Here is a 17871-nt window from a genome sequence, read left to right on the forward strand (position 1 = left end):
GAAGATACCTACAAATGTGAGGAGCAGTCAGATACATATGGGAAGATCTGGGAGAAAGCAGTGTCATGAAAACCCAGGAAGGAGAAAGTATCCAGGAAGAAAAAGTGGTCAACATTGTCAAATGCTGCAGAAAAGTCAGGAAACATCAGGATTGAGGCCTTTAATCTTGGCAATTAAGAGATCATTGATAATTTTGGAGAGCTGTAGAGGCAAAAAAGCACTGGATTTGGAATTGGAGAACCTGAGTTCAAATCTTGACTTAGCTTGATTAATGTATTAATTGATAATTAATTATATTTATTAAGCACTTACTATGTACCAGGCACTGTGCTAAGTACTGGAGACACAAGTACCAGTAATTAAGGCAGTTCCTGTCCTCAAAGAGTTTACCTTCTAATTTACTCCTTGCATGTCCTTGGATAACACTGTGGGTTTCAGGTTTCTCTTCTATAAAACATGAATGTTGGAATAGAGGACTCTCCCAGCTCCTGATCTTTTGTCCTGTGAACCTTAGCAACAACTAGCCTAAGACTCAAGGTTTGTAGTTCTTTCTGGCTGTTTTGTATGTGCAGCTTCCCTCTGTAAACAATTCCTCCCCAAGATCCAGAAATAAGCATATCTGATTGTGTGGACAGCACTTCCTATAGGGTGCAGGTGTTTTTCCAAGGCTTTCCATGTGTTCACTGGCTTGGCCAGAGCTTTCTGGCATCCTGGACTAGAGGATACAGCCAGGCTGATATGGCTGCAGGGTACTTAGAAAGGCCATTCTGTACAGTCACTGTTTCCCAAATTGAGTTTCTGGGAAGAGATAAAACAGTTTCCAGTGCTTTATTTGTATTGTGTAGGAGCTTTAATGAGGTTTATTATAAGAATGCACTTTATTTTCTCTAAGATTTGCCCAGGTTTTACAATTATAGAAAGTGTTGATTGATAGATTTAAGGACAGGACTGGGATCCACCCTCCCTACTTAATGAGATGCTTTTCAGTTCCGTATATTGCCTGGAGGGAGTGGTAAAAGATCGCATGACCTTGGAAGTGCCTTCCAGCCTTCTGGTTCTATGATTATTCTCATTATATCTCTCCCTTCATACCAGGTTTGATTATGAGGGGCTGGAGCCAAAAATGACATATTACATCATGCGAGACCTGGAGGCTTTGGTCATGGACAAGTCATTCACTGGCCAGCAGTTTGCTGTGGGAAGCCATGTCTACAGCGTGGAAAAAACTGACAGCTTTGAATATGTGGACCCTGTGGATGGCACTGTGACCAAAAAGCAGGTACTGGATGGGAGTCAAGGCATTTGGGAACCTCTCTGAGAAATAACGTGTCCTCAACGTGTCTCAAATCGACAACCACTTCTTTTTAAGGAAGACTAATTCTATACTTTAGTTCAATGAACATTATGCATATGCTGGGCATTTGGGAGAGGTTCATAGTTTAGATAATGCAGTCCTTGTTTTCATGGAGTTTATAGTCTAATGAGATAAAATGCATTTGCAAATAAACATGATCAATCAATAAAAATAATCAGTATAATAATCATAATCAATAAAATCATATTTGTTAAGTATTCAAGCACTATACTGTGCTGGGCACACAGACAAAAAAATGAAATAATCTGTTACGTGAAGATAGAAACTAATATGTCTCCTCTGATTTCTATTGTATTGACGTTTACAATGTAATTGATTTGACACTCTACTGGTTTTCTAAAAACCCTTCTTCTGTCTTAGAATTAACACTAAGTATCAGTTGTAAGGCAGAAGAGCAATAAGCACTAGGAGCTGAGGTTAAGGGCCTTGCCCAAGAAGCTAGGAAGTGTCTAAAGCTCAATTTAAGCCCAGGTCCTCCACTCTATCCTCTAGAGTCTAGACCACCCACTTACCTCATGTATTGATTTTTTTATAATGGTTCTCTTCTGCCTGAGCTCACCCCCTTCAAAAATGAGGTCTCTCACTTTGAATCCACTTAAAAGCTGGTCAAAAGGGGATACTGTGATCCCTCCTGAAACCAGCCCCTGCAACATTTACTTGCTGACTAGTTTATCCTGGGACCATGGTTGCCTGTCAATAAAAACCAGCTGGAGTCCTGCTCCAAAAGACAATTCTTCTGCCCTTTTTCCCTTTGTGAAATGAGGGGAGGTTTGATTCCTCCCCAGGTGGTTCTGGATTCTAGTCAAGATTACAAGAGGTGGATGAATCCCATAAAGTAACAAATACTCCTTGATCATGGGAGGAGCCTGATCATCCACATCTGAGGGCCAATCCGCTTTTCCCATCTGCAGCCAGTTGTGACGTTCCCCAACCACCCAGAAAGACACCCTTTCCTGGGTTTTTCCCTTCTCAACAGGTCACTGGTCAGACAGAGGGGGCAAGACCAACCCCTTTAATAAACAGATACTTTATGAACATCGTTCATAAACTGACCTTGCTTGGAGAAATATGCCTCAGCTTCTCTGTTACTGCATTTTACTCACCGCACACCCTTCAAAGAGCAAACATTCTATGAGAGAGACATGAACATACATACATAAGAATATGCAGAATAAATATATGAACAATAAATAGAAGAGAGTAAAGGAGATAATTAATACCTAGATGCATAAGAAGGTATAAGCAAAACATTTGTGTGAGATCTTGATGTGAAAAGTCATTGCTGACAGGAGCCATCTGGGAAGGCTTTCAGGAAAAGCTTGTATTGAGATGTGATTGATACTAAGCATTGGTTCCAAGGTGGAAGAGTATAAGGGGGGAGGTAATTGGGGTTAAGTGACTTACTCAGGGTCATATGGCTAGGAAGTGTTTGAGGACAGATCTGAACTCAGGACCTCCCATCTCCACTGAGCCACCTAGTTTTGCCCTTGAAGTATAATTTAAAGGATGAGTAGAAATTCTATAAGAGAGAGAAAAAAGTAAGGGCCTTTGAGAAGAAGTACAAGCAAAGAAATATAAGTAGCTATGTTGTGTAGTAGATAGAGTTCTGGAGCTGTAGTCAGGAAGGCTTGAGTTCAGATTCTGCCTCAGATATTTACTGACTGTGTGACCCTTGGTGTGCCATTTAACTCTCCCAGTTTCCATTTCTTCTCCTGGAAAATGAAGATGATAATAATAATAACACCTACCTCCATGATTGATATGAGGACAAAATGAGATGATATTTGTAAAGCACTTTGCAAGGGTTCAATCAATGCTGGAGGTGATGATGATGATGATGATAGGAGAACATTAAGCAAGTTCAAGGGAAATGAGATATTTGGGTTGACTCCAGATAGTGAAGAGGCACAATAGGAGCTGAGGTTGGGAAAGGAGGATGCTATCAGGCTACGGAGGACCAGCTGAAGGAATTGTAACAGGGAACTTGGAAGGTTTTTGGTTTTGCTTTTAGCATTGGATTGATGTGATCAACTCCACCCATCAAAGTATTAATCTAGAAACAATGTGAGAGATATAGAAGGAAGAATGATGGTGAAGTGACCTATTAGGAGAGTAAGAGCCCAGAGAGGTAGTAGAGGGGCAGGAGGTCCATACTGAGGCCCAAGCAGTATTAGAGAAGAGATGGGTATGAGAGCGATTGAAGGGGCAACATTTAGAGGATTTGGTAACTAATTAGATTAGAGGGGTGAGGAAGAGAGGAGAGTCAAAGATAGCATTAATAATAATAACTAACAGGTCCCTGTAGGTGACTCAGGGGATAGAGCATCCTAAGGATGGGGAATTCCTGGGTTCAAATGTGGCCCCAGACACTTCCTAGCTTTGTGAACTTGGGAAAGTCACTTAATCCCCATTCCCTAGACCTTGCTGCTCTTTTGTCTTAGAATGGATATTAAGACAGAAGGTAAAGGGGGTAGCTGGGTGCCTGAGTCAATTGAGAGCCAAACCTAGAGAGGGGAGTTCTTTGGTTCAAATCTGACCTCAGACACTTCCTAGCTCTGTGACCCTGGGCAAGTCACTTAACCCCCATTGCCTAGCCCTTTATACTCTTCTTCCTTAGAGCCAATACACAGCATTGATTCTAAGATAGAAGGTAAGGGTTTGAAAATAATAATAATAATAATAGGTAGCCGTTATATAGCATTTTAGAGCTTACAAAGTCTTGTCCCCACAACAATCTTGTGAAGTGGGTATTATCATCATCCCCATTTTACAGATAAGGAAATAGAAGCAGAAAGCATTTAAATAAATGATTTTTCCAACATCACTGTGGTCAATATCTGAGATGTCTTTCTGTTGCAAGGTCACATATGAGTGACGTAGGTGAGATAGGAGCCCAGAGAGTACATACTAAATCTATAGAGAGTAGGGTACCTCTCTTAAAAATATAGTTAGTTTTTTTCTATATTACTTCATGATCAATACTCTGTTTTCCACTTATTGCTCTCATTCTAGAATCTGAGCTCTAGAGCCAGAAAGACCTCGGAGTCTGTAATAACAGCTAATACTTATATGCTATGTTCATGTTTGTAGCTTTCAACATTATCTCATCTGATCTTCATGACCTTGGTTGGCAAGTGTTTTTATTATCCCCACTTTAGAGAGGAAAAAACTGAGACAGAGTTGACAGAGGTTAAGTGATGCACCCAGGGTCAAATAGCTAATAAATTTCTGAGGCAGGATTTAAATTTGAGCTGGAAGGGACCTCAGAGGTGATAATGTTGTTGTTTAGTCATGTCTGACTCTTCGTGACCCCATTTGGGGTTTTCTTGGCAAAGACACTGGAGTGGTTTGCCATTTCCTTCTCTAGCTCATTTTATAAATGAAAGAATTGAGATACACAAGCTTAAGTGACTTGCCCAGGGATACACAACTGCTCAAGCGTCTGAGGCCAGATTTAAACTCATATCTTCCTGTTTCCAGACCCAGTACTTTATCCACTATACCACTTGTCTGCCTCCATGATAATAATAATAGCTAGTATTTTATATAATTTTTTTGCATCTATATTCATTTAGGATATTGATCTATAGTTTTCTTTCTCTGTTTTTGGTTTTCCTGATTTGGGAATCAGTACCATATTTGCATCATAAAAGGAATCTGGTATGACTATTTTGCCTGTTTTGTCAAATGGTTTGTGTAGTATTGGGATTAATTATTCTTCAAATGTTTGATAGAATTCATTTGTGAATCCATCTGGCCCTGGGCATTTTTTCTTAGGGAGTTCCTTGATGGTTTGTTCAATTTCTTTTTCTGAGATGGGATTATTTAAGTATTCCATATCCTCTTTTGTTAATCTAGGCAATTTATATATTTTTGTAAATATTCATCCATTTCACCTAGATTGCCATATTTAATGTTACATAATTGGGTGAAATAGCTCTTAATAATTACCTTAATTTCCTCTTCATTAGGAGTGAAATTGCCCTTTTCATTTCTTTCTTTTTTTAAATTAGATTAACCAATATTTTATTTTATTTATTTGTGATAATAATAGTAGTAGCCAGTATTGACATACTACTTTATGGTTTGCAAAGCACTTTCCATATATTTTTCATTAGATCCTCACAAAAACTTTGGGTGGCAGATACTATTGGTACCTCCATTTAAGAGATGGTTAAATTGAAGCAGACGGAGGTAAAGTGATATGCCAAGGGTCAGCCTGGAGCTGACAAGCAATTCCACTGGGTTTTATATGTGTCAAACAATAAGTTTCTGAAGCAGAATTCAAATTCATCTCCTTGACTCCCAGTCTAAAAGTTTATCCACGAGGCCACTTAGCTACCTATAGCACGACTGTACCCTACCCTCTTGTTTTACAGATGAGATGAGGAAACTGAGATTCAAAGCAGTTAAATGTGTAGCCACTCAGATGTGTCAGAGGGATGTGACATATCCCCAGTCATATCCCCTTTGACCCATGTAATCAAATAGTTGTTTTTCTTCTCGTTCTACTCCCACAGATCTTCGTCTGAATGTGGATAGCATTCTTTCTCATAAGTCCTTCAGAATTGTCCTGGATCATTGCATTGCCACTAATGGAAAAGTCCATTAAATTTGATTGTAGCACAGTGTATCAGTCTCTGTATACAATGTTCTTCTGGTTCTGCTCCTTTCACGCTGCATCAGTTCCTGGAGGTCATTCCAGTTCACATGGAATTTCTCCACTTTATTATTCATTTGAGCACAATAGTATTCCATCATCAACATATACCACAATTTGTTCAACAATTCCCCAATTGAAGGACATCCCCTCATTTTCCAATTTTTTGCCACCACAAAGAGTGCAACTATGAATATTCTTGTATAAGTCTTTTTCCTTATTATCTCTTTGGGGTATAAACCAGCAGTGCTATGGTTGGATCAAAGGGCAGGCATTCTTTTAGTGCCCTTTGGGCATAGTTCCAGATTGCCCTCCATAATGGTTGGATTAATTCACAACTCCACCAGCAATGCATTGATGTCCCAACTTTGCCATATCCCCTCCAGCATTCATTACTTTCCTTTGCTATCATGTTAGCCAATCTGCTCCCTGTGAGGTGATTCCTCAGCATTGTTTTGATTTGCATCTCTCTGATTATAAGAGATCTAGAACACTTTTTTCATGTGCTTATTAATAGTTTTGATTTCTTTATCTGAAAATTGCCTATCCATATCCCTTGCCCATTTATCAATTGGTGAATGACTTGATTTTTTGTACAATTGATTTAGCTCTTTGTAAATTTGAGTAATTAGACCTCTGTCAGAGGTTTTTGTTATAAAGATTGTTTCCCAATTTGTTACTTCCCTTCTAATTTTGGTTGGATTAGTTTTGTTGGTACCAAAACTTTTTGATTTGATGTAATTAAAATTATTTATTTTACATTTTGTGATTTCTTTCTAAGTCTTGCTTGGTTTTAAAATCTTTCCTTTCCCAAACGTCTGACATGTATACTATTCTGTGTTCACCTAATTTACTTATAGTTTCCTTCTTTATTTTTAAGTCATTCACTCATTCTGAGTTTATCTTGGTATATGGTGTGAGATGTTGATCCAAACCTAATCTCTCCCATACTGTCTCCCAACTTCCCCAACAGTTTTTTATCAAATAGTGGATTTTGGTCCTCAAAACAGTTTATCATAGACTGTATTGTTGAGTCATTTACCCCAAGTCTATTCCACAGATCCTCCTTTCTATCTCTTAGCCAGTACCATATTGTTTTAATGACTACTGCTTTTTAGCATAGTTTGAGATCTGGTACTGCAAGACTACCTTCCTTTGCATTTTTTTTCATGATTTCCCTAGATATCCTTGATCTTTTGTTCTTCCAAATGAACTTTGTTATAATTTTTTCTAATTCAACTAATTTGGTAGTTCAATGGGTATGACACTAAATAAGTAAATAAGTTTGGGTAGGATGGTCATTTTTATGTTAGCTTGTCCTACCCATGAGCAGTTAATGTTTTTCTAGTTGGTTAGATGGAAAGTGTTTTATAGTTGGTTTCATATAGTTCCTGTGTTTGTCTTGGCAGATAGATTCCTAAGTATTTTATATTGTCTAGGGTGATTTTAAATGGAATTTCTCTTTCTAATTCTTGCTGCTGAGATGTGTTTGGGATATATGCTGATGACTTATGTGGGTTTATTTAGTATCCTACAACTTTGCTAAAGTTGTTGATTATTTCCACTAGCTTTTTAGTTGATTCTCTAGGATTCTTTAAGTAGACCATCATATAATCCACAGAGTGATAGCTTGGTCTCCTCATTGCCTATTTTAATACCTTCAATATTTTTCTTTCATCTTTAATAACTACTGCTAGTGTTTCTAGTGCAATGTTAAATAATAGAGGTAATAATGGGCATCCTTGTTTCACTCCTAATCTTATTGGGAATGCATCTAGTTTATCCCCATTGCAGATGATGTTTGCTGATGGTTTTAGATATATATGGCTTGTTATTTTTAGGAAAGACCATTCTATTCCTATACTTTCTAGTGTTTTCAATAGGAATGAGTGTTGTATTTTGTTAAAGGCTTTCTCTGCATCTATTGAGATAATCATGTGATTTTTGTTGGTTTGCTTGTTGATATGGTCAATTATGTGGATGGTTTTCCCAATACTGAACCATCCTTGCATTCCTGATATAAATCCCACCTGATCATAATGAATAACCCTCATAATCACTTGCTGGAGTCTTTTTGCTAGTATTCTATTTAAGATTTTTACATCTATGTTCAGTAAGGAGATTGGTCTATAGTTTTCTTTCTCTGTTTTTGACCTGTCTGGCTTTGGAATCAGTACCATATTTGGGTCATAAAAGGAATTTGGTAGAACTCCTTCTTTGCTTATTATGTCAAATTGTTTGCATAGTATTGGGATTAGCTGTTCTTTGAATGTTTGATAGTATTCACTTGTAAATCCATCAGGGGATTTTTTTCTTAGAGAGTTCTTTGATGACTTGTTCAATTTCTTTTTCTGATTTGGGATTATTTAAGAATTCCATTTCTTCTTCTGTTAATCTAGGCAATTTATAATTTTGTAAATATCCATCTATATCACCTAGATTGCCGTATTTGTTGCCATATAATTGGGCATAATAGTTTTTAATGATTGCCTTAATTTCCTCTTCATTAGAGGTGAGGTCTCCCTTTTCATCTATGATACTGTTAATTTGGTTTTCTTTTTTCCTTTTTTTAAAATAGATTGACCAGTACTTTGTCTGCTTTGTTTGTTTTTTCAAAATACCAGCTTTTAGTCTTATTTATTAATTGAATAGTTCTTTCACTTTTGATTTTATTTGTTTCTTCCTTAATTTTTAGGATCTCTAATTTAGTCTTCATCTGAGGGTTTTTAATTTGTTCACTTTCTAGTTTTTTTAATTTGCATGCCCAATTCATTGACCTCTGCCCTCCCTAATTTGTTCATATATGAATTTCAGGATATAAATTTCCCCCTGAGTACTGCTTTGGCTGCATCCCATAGATTTTGAAAGGATGTCTCATCATTGTCATTTTCTTCAATGAAATTATTGTTTCTATGATTTGTTAACCGATTTTGTAGAATCATATTATTTAATTTCTAATTAATTTTTTAATTGGCTCTTCATATAGTCTCACTGATTATTATTTTTATTGCATTATGATCTGAAAAGGTTGGATTTATTATTTCTGCTTTTCTATATTTGTTTGCCATGTTTTTATACCAGAGTACATGGTCAGTTTTTGTGAATGTACCATGTGCTGCTGAAAAGAAGGTGTATTCCTTTTTGTCTCTATTTATTTTTCTCCACTTATCTATTAACTCTAATTTTTCTAAGATTTCATTCACCTCATTTACCTCTTATTTATTTATTTGATTTATCTAGATTTGGTAGTGGTGAGTTCAGGTCTTCCACTAGTATAGTTTTACTATCTATTTCCTTCTACAATTCCACTAGTTTCTCCTTTAGAAATTTGGATGCTATACCATTTGGTGTATACATGTTGATTACTGATATTTCCTCATTCTCTATACTGCCTTTTATCAGGATGTAGTTACCTTCCCTATCCCTTTTAACCAGATCCAATTTTACTTTGTCTTTGTCAGATATCATGATTACAACTCCTGCCTTATTTCTCTTAGTAGAGGCCCAATAGATTTTGCTCCAACCTTTAATTCTAACCTTGTGAGTGTCTACGCATCTCATGTATTTTTCTTGTACAGAACATATGGTAGGACTTTGGTTTCTAATACACTCTGCTATTTGTTTTCATTTTACGGGTGAATTTATCCCATTCACATTCAAAGTTGTGATTGCCACTTGTGTATTCCCAGCATTTTGATATCTATCCTCTCTTAGTTCTGTCTTTATTCTTTTGCTATATCCTTTTAAACCAGTGATTTGCTTTTAATCAGTCCTCCTAATCCCCACCATTAATATGCTTCCCTTTCTTCCCCCTCCCTTTTTGTTCCCTTCTTATATGTTTTTAGGTTCTGTTAAATTCCCTACCCCCTCTCTTTCTGTCCCTTTTTGTACTCCCCCTTTATCCCCTCCCTTAGTTGTCCCTTCTCACTTTCTCTGTAGGGTGAGATAGAATTCAATACCCCAGTGGAACTACATGCTCTTTCCTCTCAGAATTGCTTTCACTGAGAGTAAGGTTTAAGTATTACCTATTATCACTCTCTTCTTCTCCTTCTTATAATACTATTCTTCCTTTCCTTTTCCCTTGTGCCTCTTCGTGTGATATAGATTATCCTATTTATCTTATTTCTTTAAGTTTCTCTTGGTGCCACCTTTGATTCACCCTCCCTTTTTTTTTTTGCACATCATCTTATACCACTTATTACCCTAATCTCTTCTTGTGAATGATTCTTCTAATTACTATAATAGTGAATATAGTTTTTGAGAATTACAAATAAACATTTTCCCCATATATTAATATAAACAATTTGATCTTATTGAAGCCCTTAAAGAAGAAAGCTTGAATAAGAAAACATTTTTCCTCTTTCCCCTTTCTTTCTTATTTACCTTTTCATGTTTATCTTGATTTTTGTGTTTGGATATCAAAATTTCCACTTAGTTCTGGTCTTTTATTTACAAATACTTTGAAATCTTCTATTTTGTTGAATGCCCATACTTTCCCCTGGAAGTATATAGTCAGTTTTGATGGGTAGGTGATCTCCTTGGTTGAAGACCCAATTCTTTTCCCTTTCTGAATATCATATTCCAAGCCTGCAGTCCTTTAGTGTGGAAGCTGCAAGATCCTGTGTAATCCTGATTGGTGTTCCTTGATATCTGAATTGTATCTTTTTGGCTTCTTGTAAAATTTTTTTCCTGAGCTTGGAAGTTCTTGAATTTGGCAATTACATTCCTGGGAGTTGTCTTTTGAGGATTTAGTATAGAGGGTGTTTTATGAACTCTTTCAATGTCTATGTTGTGCCCTTGTTCAAGAACATCAGAGCAGTTTTCTTGGATAATTTCTTGTAGTATAATATCACAATTCCTGTTTATTTCTGGGTTTATTTCTGGGTAAACCAATGATTCTCAAATTGTCTCTTTGTGATCGGTTTTCCTGATCTGTCATCTTGTCAGTGAGATATTTTATGTTTTCTTCTATTTTGTCAGTCTTTTGACTTTGCTTCATTAATTCTTGTTGTTTTGCAAGATCATTGACTTCCAATTGCCCAATTCTGGTCTTTAAGGCCTGATTTTCTGCTATAATCTTTTAATTTCCCTTTTCAGTTTGGTGTATCCTGCTTTTCATGGCTTCTAGCTGCTTCTCCAATGGGGAATTCTTGTCCTTTAAACTGTATTTTCTTTTTGAACTATTTCCCTACTTTTCTTGCCAGAAGGCTTCCATCTTTTTGATAAGCTCCAATTTGAATTATTCAAGAGATTGTGGGTAATTTCCATTTTTTGGAAGGTTTGGAGTTTTGGGTTTATTTGAATTATTTGAATTTCCTCCTCTATTTCCTCTGTAGCCTGGGTTTTTCCTCCATAAAAATTTTCCAAGGTCAGCTCCTCTTCTTTTTCTTGATGTTGGGAAGTTGTTCCTGGATACTGTTTGCCATCACTATGGTGGTTTTTCCTTCCCTTTCCAGTCAGAAATCTGAGAGAGGAAGGTAGCCTCTCTGTGTATGGAGCTAAGGAGCAAGGATTTTGTCTGAGGCCAGCTCTCAAGTCTGTGCAGATTCTGCTGTTTGCTGCCCTTCTCTGTGTTATTTCCATGTGGGCACCCACAGTCTACAGTTTTCATACTGCTGGGGTTTTAGGTTTAGCTGCTCTCAGGGGTAGGTCTTTGATGGTCTTAGTCAGCTGCCAAGGACCTAGAGGTGCCTCTCACTCGCTCTAGAGGTTCCCTTCGCTCACTCAATGATTCTAGCAAATGCTGGCTCTGATTCTGGTTCCTTATGTGGGGTGGGAGACGGTGGATCAGCTCAGGTTTTGGTGGAAGCTTTTTCACCCCCTTATGTTGTTGAAATGCCCCAATCCCATGTACCTTCAATGCTGCACCCTATTATATAGTCCCTTCATTCATATGAATTTGGTTTTTTTGGCCTTTTGAGGTAGTCTATATTGGTAGGTGTTGAGGAGAGAAAGAGGCCTGCATCTAGACTGCCACCATGTTTACATGGAAGTCACCCAGTAATTTTAAAATTATCTCTTTCATATATTTTCCAGGTCAGTTTTTTCCAGTAACATATTTCACACTTTCTTCTTTTGACTTCGACAGTATTTAATTATTTCTTGATTTCTCATGGAATCATTAGCTTCTACTTTTCTGATCACAATTTTTTTAAAATATATTTTATTTGATCATTTCCAAGCATTATTCATTAAAGACATAGATCATTTTCTTTTCCTCTTCTGTTAGTCTAGGCAGTTTGTATTTTTGTATATATTCATCCATTTCTCCTAAATTGGTGTATTTATTGCCATATAATTGGGCAAAGTAATTTCTAATGATTGCCTTAATTTCCTCCTCATTGGAGGTGCTGTCCCCCTTTTCATCTTTAATGCTGTGAATTTGCTTTTCTTCCTTCCTTTTTTTAATTAGATTGACCAGTACTTTGTCTATTTTGTTTTTTCAAAGTACCAGCTTCTTGTCTTATTTATTAAATCAATAGTTCTATCACTTTCGATTTTATTAATTTCTCCCTTAATTTTTAGGATTTCTAATTTGGTTTTCTGCTGGGGGTTTTTAATTTGATCGCTTTCGAGTTTTTTCAATTGCATTTCCAATTGATTGATCTCTGCTCTCCCTTGTTTGTTAATATGAGCTTTCAGGGATATGAATTTGCCTCTGATTACCGCTTTGGCTGCATCCCAAAAGGTTTGAAAGGATGTTTCGCCATTGTCATTTTCCTTGATGAAATTATTAATTGTTTCTATGATTTCTTCTTTAACTAAATGGTTTTGGAGTATCATATTGCTTAATTTCCAATTGGTTTTAGATTTGGTTTTCCATGTACCATTACTAATCATTATTTTTATTGCCTTGTGATCTGAGAAGGCTGCATTCATTATTTCTGCTTTTTTGCATTTGTGTGCTATGTTTCTGTGACCTAATGTATGGTCAATTTTTGTGAATGTGCCATGTGGTGCTGAGAAGAAGGTGTATTCCTTTTTATCCCTATTTATTTTTCTCCATATGTCTATTAATTCTAATTTTTCTAAGATTTCATTCACTTCTTTTACCTCTTTCTTATTTATTTTTTGATTTGATTTATCTAAATTTGATAATGGTTGGTTTAAGTCTCCCACTAGTATGGTTTTATTGTCTATTTCTTCCTTCAATTCTCCTAGTTTCTCCATTAGAAATTTGGGTGCTATATTATTTGGTGCATACATGTTGATTAATGATATTTCCTTGTTGTCTAGAGTCCCTTTTAACAAAATATAATTACATTCCCTATCCCTTTTGATCAGGTCTATTTTTGCATTGGCTTTATCAGATATCATGATTACCACTCCTGCCTTCTTTCTATCAGTTGAGGCCCAGAAGGTCTTACTCCATCCTTTAATTCTGACCTTGTGGGTGTCAACCCGCCTCATGTGTGTTTCTTGAAGACAACATATGGTAGGGTTTTGGATTCTAATCCATTCAGCTATTCGTCTACGTTTTATGGGTGAGTTCATCCCATTCACGTTCAAAGTTATGATTGTCATTTGTGGACTCCCTGGCATTTTGATTGCCTTCCCTAATTCTAACCTTTTCTTCTTCGGCTCTACCTTTTAGTCCAGTGATTTACTTTGAATCAGTCCCCCTTGTCCCCTCCCTTGATGTTTCCCTTTTTAGTCCCTCCCTTTTTGTTCCCTCCCCCTCCCCCCTCTCTTTCCCTCCCTTTTTGTTCTCCCTCTCCCCCTCCCCCCCTTGGTTTTCCCTTCTCCTTACCCTTGTTGGGTAAGATAGAATTCAAGATCCCAATGGATCTGGATGTTTTTCCCTCTCAGAGTTGATTTCCCTGAGATTGAGGTTTAAGTAAACCCCCCCCCTTCCTCTCCTTTTTAAAGGAGTTTTCTTCCCCTCCCCTTCCCATGTGAATCTTTGTGTGAGAAAGATTATTCTATTTGGTCTTTCTTTACCCCCTATTTATACATTACATTTTCCCCACATGTTAGTATACATAGATTGATATAAATGTAGTCCTTATAGAAGAGAGTTTGAGTAAAAGAAGAAGATAACATTTCCCCCTTTCCTTAATATTTACCTTTTCAGGTATTCCTTGCTCTTTGATTTTCGGTATCAAACTTTCCACAGAGCTCTGGTCTTTTCTTTGCAAAAAGTTGGAAGTCTTCTATTTTGTTGAATGCCCATACTTTCCCTTGGAAGTATATAGTCAGTTTTGCTGGGTAGCTGATTCTTGGTTGGAGACCCAGCTCTCTTGCCTTTCTGAAGATCATGTTCCATGCCTTACGATCATTCAGAGTAGAACTTGCAAGGTCTTGTGTGACCCTGATTGGCATTCCTTTATATCTAAATTGTCTTTTTCTGGCTTCCTGTAGGATTTTTTCTTTTGTTTGATAGCTTTGGAATTTGGCAATTACATTCCTGGGAGTTGTCTTTTGGGGGTTTAGTGTAGAAGGTGTTCTGTGAGCTCTGTCAGTGGCTGTATTGCCCCCTTGTTCTAGAATCTCTGGGCAATTTTCTTTGATTATATCTTGTATCACCATGTCCAGTTTGGTGTTTATTTCTGGCTTTTCTGGGAGTCCAATTATTCTTAAATTTTCTCTTCTCCCTCTATTTTCCAGATCTATCACCTTGTCGGTGAGATATTTTATGTTCTCTTCTAATTTCTTGGTGTTTTGGCTTTGCTTTATTAGTTCTTGCTTTAAAGCCTGGTTTTCTTTTACAGTTTGGTCAAACTGGTTTTGTAGATGCGTGAATTTCTTTTGCATTATTTCCCACTTTTCCTCCCAGAGGGCTTCCATCTTTTTGGTCAATTCTGATTCAAATTCTTCATGGGTTTGTGGAGAGTTTCTATTTCCTTTGGAAGATTTTGGAGAATTTTCTTGTATATCTTCTTCTATCTGCTCTGTATTTTGTATTTTGGCTCCATAGAATGTGTCCAAAGTCGCCCCTTTCTTCTTATTTTTCTTGGTATTTTGGGGCTTCTGTGCTTCTGTGGAGTTTGCCATCTCTGAATGTGGAGGATTAGCTTTTCTTATCTCTGTCTGGTGTTCAGAGGCTTTAGTCCTGGGCAGATGTTGGTTCTATGATCTTTCCCTGGGTTAAACTGAATATGCCTCACTGGAACTGGAATGGAAGGGTCGGACCACGAGGCCACACTCTCCCCCTGGCTCGCTTTCCGGAAGTTGCCTTCAGAATCGCTGGCCATGAGGCTGTTTCGTTGGCCTGCGGGGGGATGGGCTGCAGCTTCCCCAAGCTCCGAGGGCAAGGACTTTCACTGAGACTTGGATAGCAGGATCCAGCCCGTGAGGCTGTCTTGCACGCCCTGAGGGTTGCTGTTGTTTCGACCAGCTCTCTGCAGCGGAAGCCCCAGGCAGTAACTTTCACTGGGACTCGGGTACAAGGCCCTGAGGGTTGTTGTTCCTCAGACCCTGCTCTCTGAGCCCGGCCGGGCTGCGGCTTCCGGGAGCCTTGGACTCTGCGATCCTACCCCTGAGGTCCGAGTGATCTCGGGTTCTGGCTTTTGAGGGGAGCCGTACCTTTTGAACCAGGTCCAGGTCCAGGAGGAAGGTTCCCAGGGTCTGTGCTGTTGATCGTTTTGAATTTCGGCGCCTTAGGAGCTTATAGTTTGAGATCGGTCGAGAAGGGTTTTCGGAGATCTGAACTTTAGCTTTCTCTAAGCCGCCATCTTAACCGGAAGTCTCCCCGATCACAATTTTTAAGGAATTATTTTCTTCATGAGCTCTTATACCTTTTTCTTTTTCATCAATTAAGCTTTTCTTCAGTGAATTTTTGTCTCTTCTATCATTTAGCCAATTCTTTTTTTAAATTATTTATTTAGAATATTTTTTCATGGTTATATGACTTTTTCCTTCTCCCTCCTGAAGCTGACAAGCAATTCCACTGGATTATACATGTATCATTCTTCAAAACCTATTTCCATATTATTCCTATTTGCAATAGAGTGATCGTTTAATGCCAAAACTTTAATCATATCCCCATTGAACCACATGATTGATCATGTTTTTCTTCTGCGTTGCTGTTCCCACAGTTCTTTCTCTGAATTTGGATAATGTTCTTTCTCATAAGTCCATCTGGATTGTCCTTTTTCATTGCAGTGCTGCTAGTAGAAAAGTCTGTTACATTTGATTATAACACAATGTCTCAGTTTCTGTGTACATCATTCTCCTGGTTCTGCTCTTTTTACTCTGGATCAACCAATTTTATTTTTATGGTGTTATTATCTTCATTGTTTGGTACTTCTTTTACCAAAGTCATAATTCTTTTTTTAAATAAATTTCTTGCATTACTTTCATTCATTTTCCAATTTTTCTTCTACAACTTTTTTCTCTTTATTTCACTTTTGCAGGAATTCTTGTTGGCATTTTGTCCAATTTCCATTTTTCTTTTAGACTTTACTTATCAATGTTTTCACATTGTTTTCTTCTGAGTTTGAGTCTTAATCTTCCCTATCTCCAGAGTAGTTTTTATGGTCAGGTTCCTTTTTTCATTGTTTGCTCAATTTTCCAGCTTATTTCCTGACTTTGAACTTTATGTTAAGGTTGGGCACTACTCATGTGATAAATGGGGGTGGGGAGTACTCACTGAAGCCTCAAAGTTTTTCATGCTACTATTTTCAAAGCTAGTTCTGGGTATCTGTAAAATGCTTCCAAAGTAGTGTGATCTGGGAAGAGATGTTGTCACGCTTTCTTGATCTATGCTCTAGTCTTTACCAAGGTAGGGCCCCTACTCCTCTATAGCCACAAAGACTGGCCCGCTTCTGTGTACTGAAACTGCAATCCAGAATAGCATATGGGCAATAGAGTTGTCCAGCATTGCCTGATTCTTCACTTTTTAACAGCTGAGGGTCCTTTGTAATCTTTTCCTGATCAATTATCTGACCCACTCTGGAATGAGAGGTCCCAAGCTGCTATTGCTGTCACAGCCATCTGCAAAGTCTATGGTTAGTGTTATCGACTCTTGTACTCTGGGCCAGCCTTCACTTTGGTATCATAGGCCTCTTCTGACCTCCTAAGTTACCTTGGGCTCGAAGAAAATGCTCTCTCTGACATTTTGTTGGCTACGCCTCTCCAGAATTCATTTTGATATGTTATTTTAAAGTTGTTTAGAGGAAAGTGTTGGGAGAGTTCAGAAGTGTTGCTGCCTCTACCTTGGGATTAATATTAATGGAAATTTGGGGATTCGATTTTTAATTAATTTGTTCAATGTATAATTAAAAAAAAATACTCTTCTATAATGTAGAAAGGCAGTATGACATAATGAATAAAGAGCCATCTTATAACTCAGAAAGACCTGAGTTCAAGTCCTATCTCTTACACTAATTGAGACCTAGGACAAGTTATTTAACCTTAAAGAAGTCTAGGTATCTCTCTAAGACTAAAAGCTATAGAATAGTTGTTTATTTGCATTGGTAGAGGGAGTTTTGGAACTGAGAGTTCCTTATACCAGTTAAATAATAAGTTCAGTATAAAAATTATGAGATATCATTTTGATATCTTGACATTTCAATGCATTTCCCTTCTCTTTTCTTTAGCTGTTTTGTGTCAGGCTAATTGGGTAGAACTGAAACTGATTCTTTCATTTATTCCATAACCACCTCCTCCTTCTTTCTTCCTGACCAACAGAACACACTGAAAATCCATTTCCATTTTTACAGTTGGTCACTTATTGTTTTTAAAAAAACTTTCCTGAGTAAAACTTACATGTGAAATCTGTTTTCAGGATGGCTAAGCTTTTTGGTGTGAGATCAAATACAGCCATAAGGAGATAAGTGCTACCAGAGCTTGGTTTTGGGGGTTGATCCAGGAATGGAGCAAAGAAAATGGTTCA

General features: G+C 37.4%; 1 protein-coding gene across 1 annotated transcript in view; it reads left to right on the top strand.

The window, feature by feature from the left end:
• Window positions 1–17871, top strand: part of PGM5 (phosphoglucomutase 5) — a 242042-nt gene that overhangs the window by 159729 nt on the left and 64442 nt on the right. The window contains exon 9 of the mRNA XM_001365519.4: window positions 1096–1279. Within this exon, the coding sequence (XP_001365556.2) occupies window positions 1096–1279 (184 nt within the window). The remainder of the gene's footprint in view (window positions 1–1095; window positions 1280–17871) is intronic.

This window comes from Monodelphis domestica, chromosome 7 (assembly GCF_027887165.1).
Source record: "Monodelphis domestica isolate mMonDom1 chromosome 7, mMonDom1.pri, whole genome shotgun sequence".
Classification (NCBI taxonomy): domain Eukaryota; kingdom Metazoa; phylum Chordata; class Mammalia; order Didelphimorphia; family Didelphidae; genus Monodelphis; species Monodelphis domestica.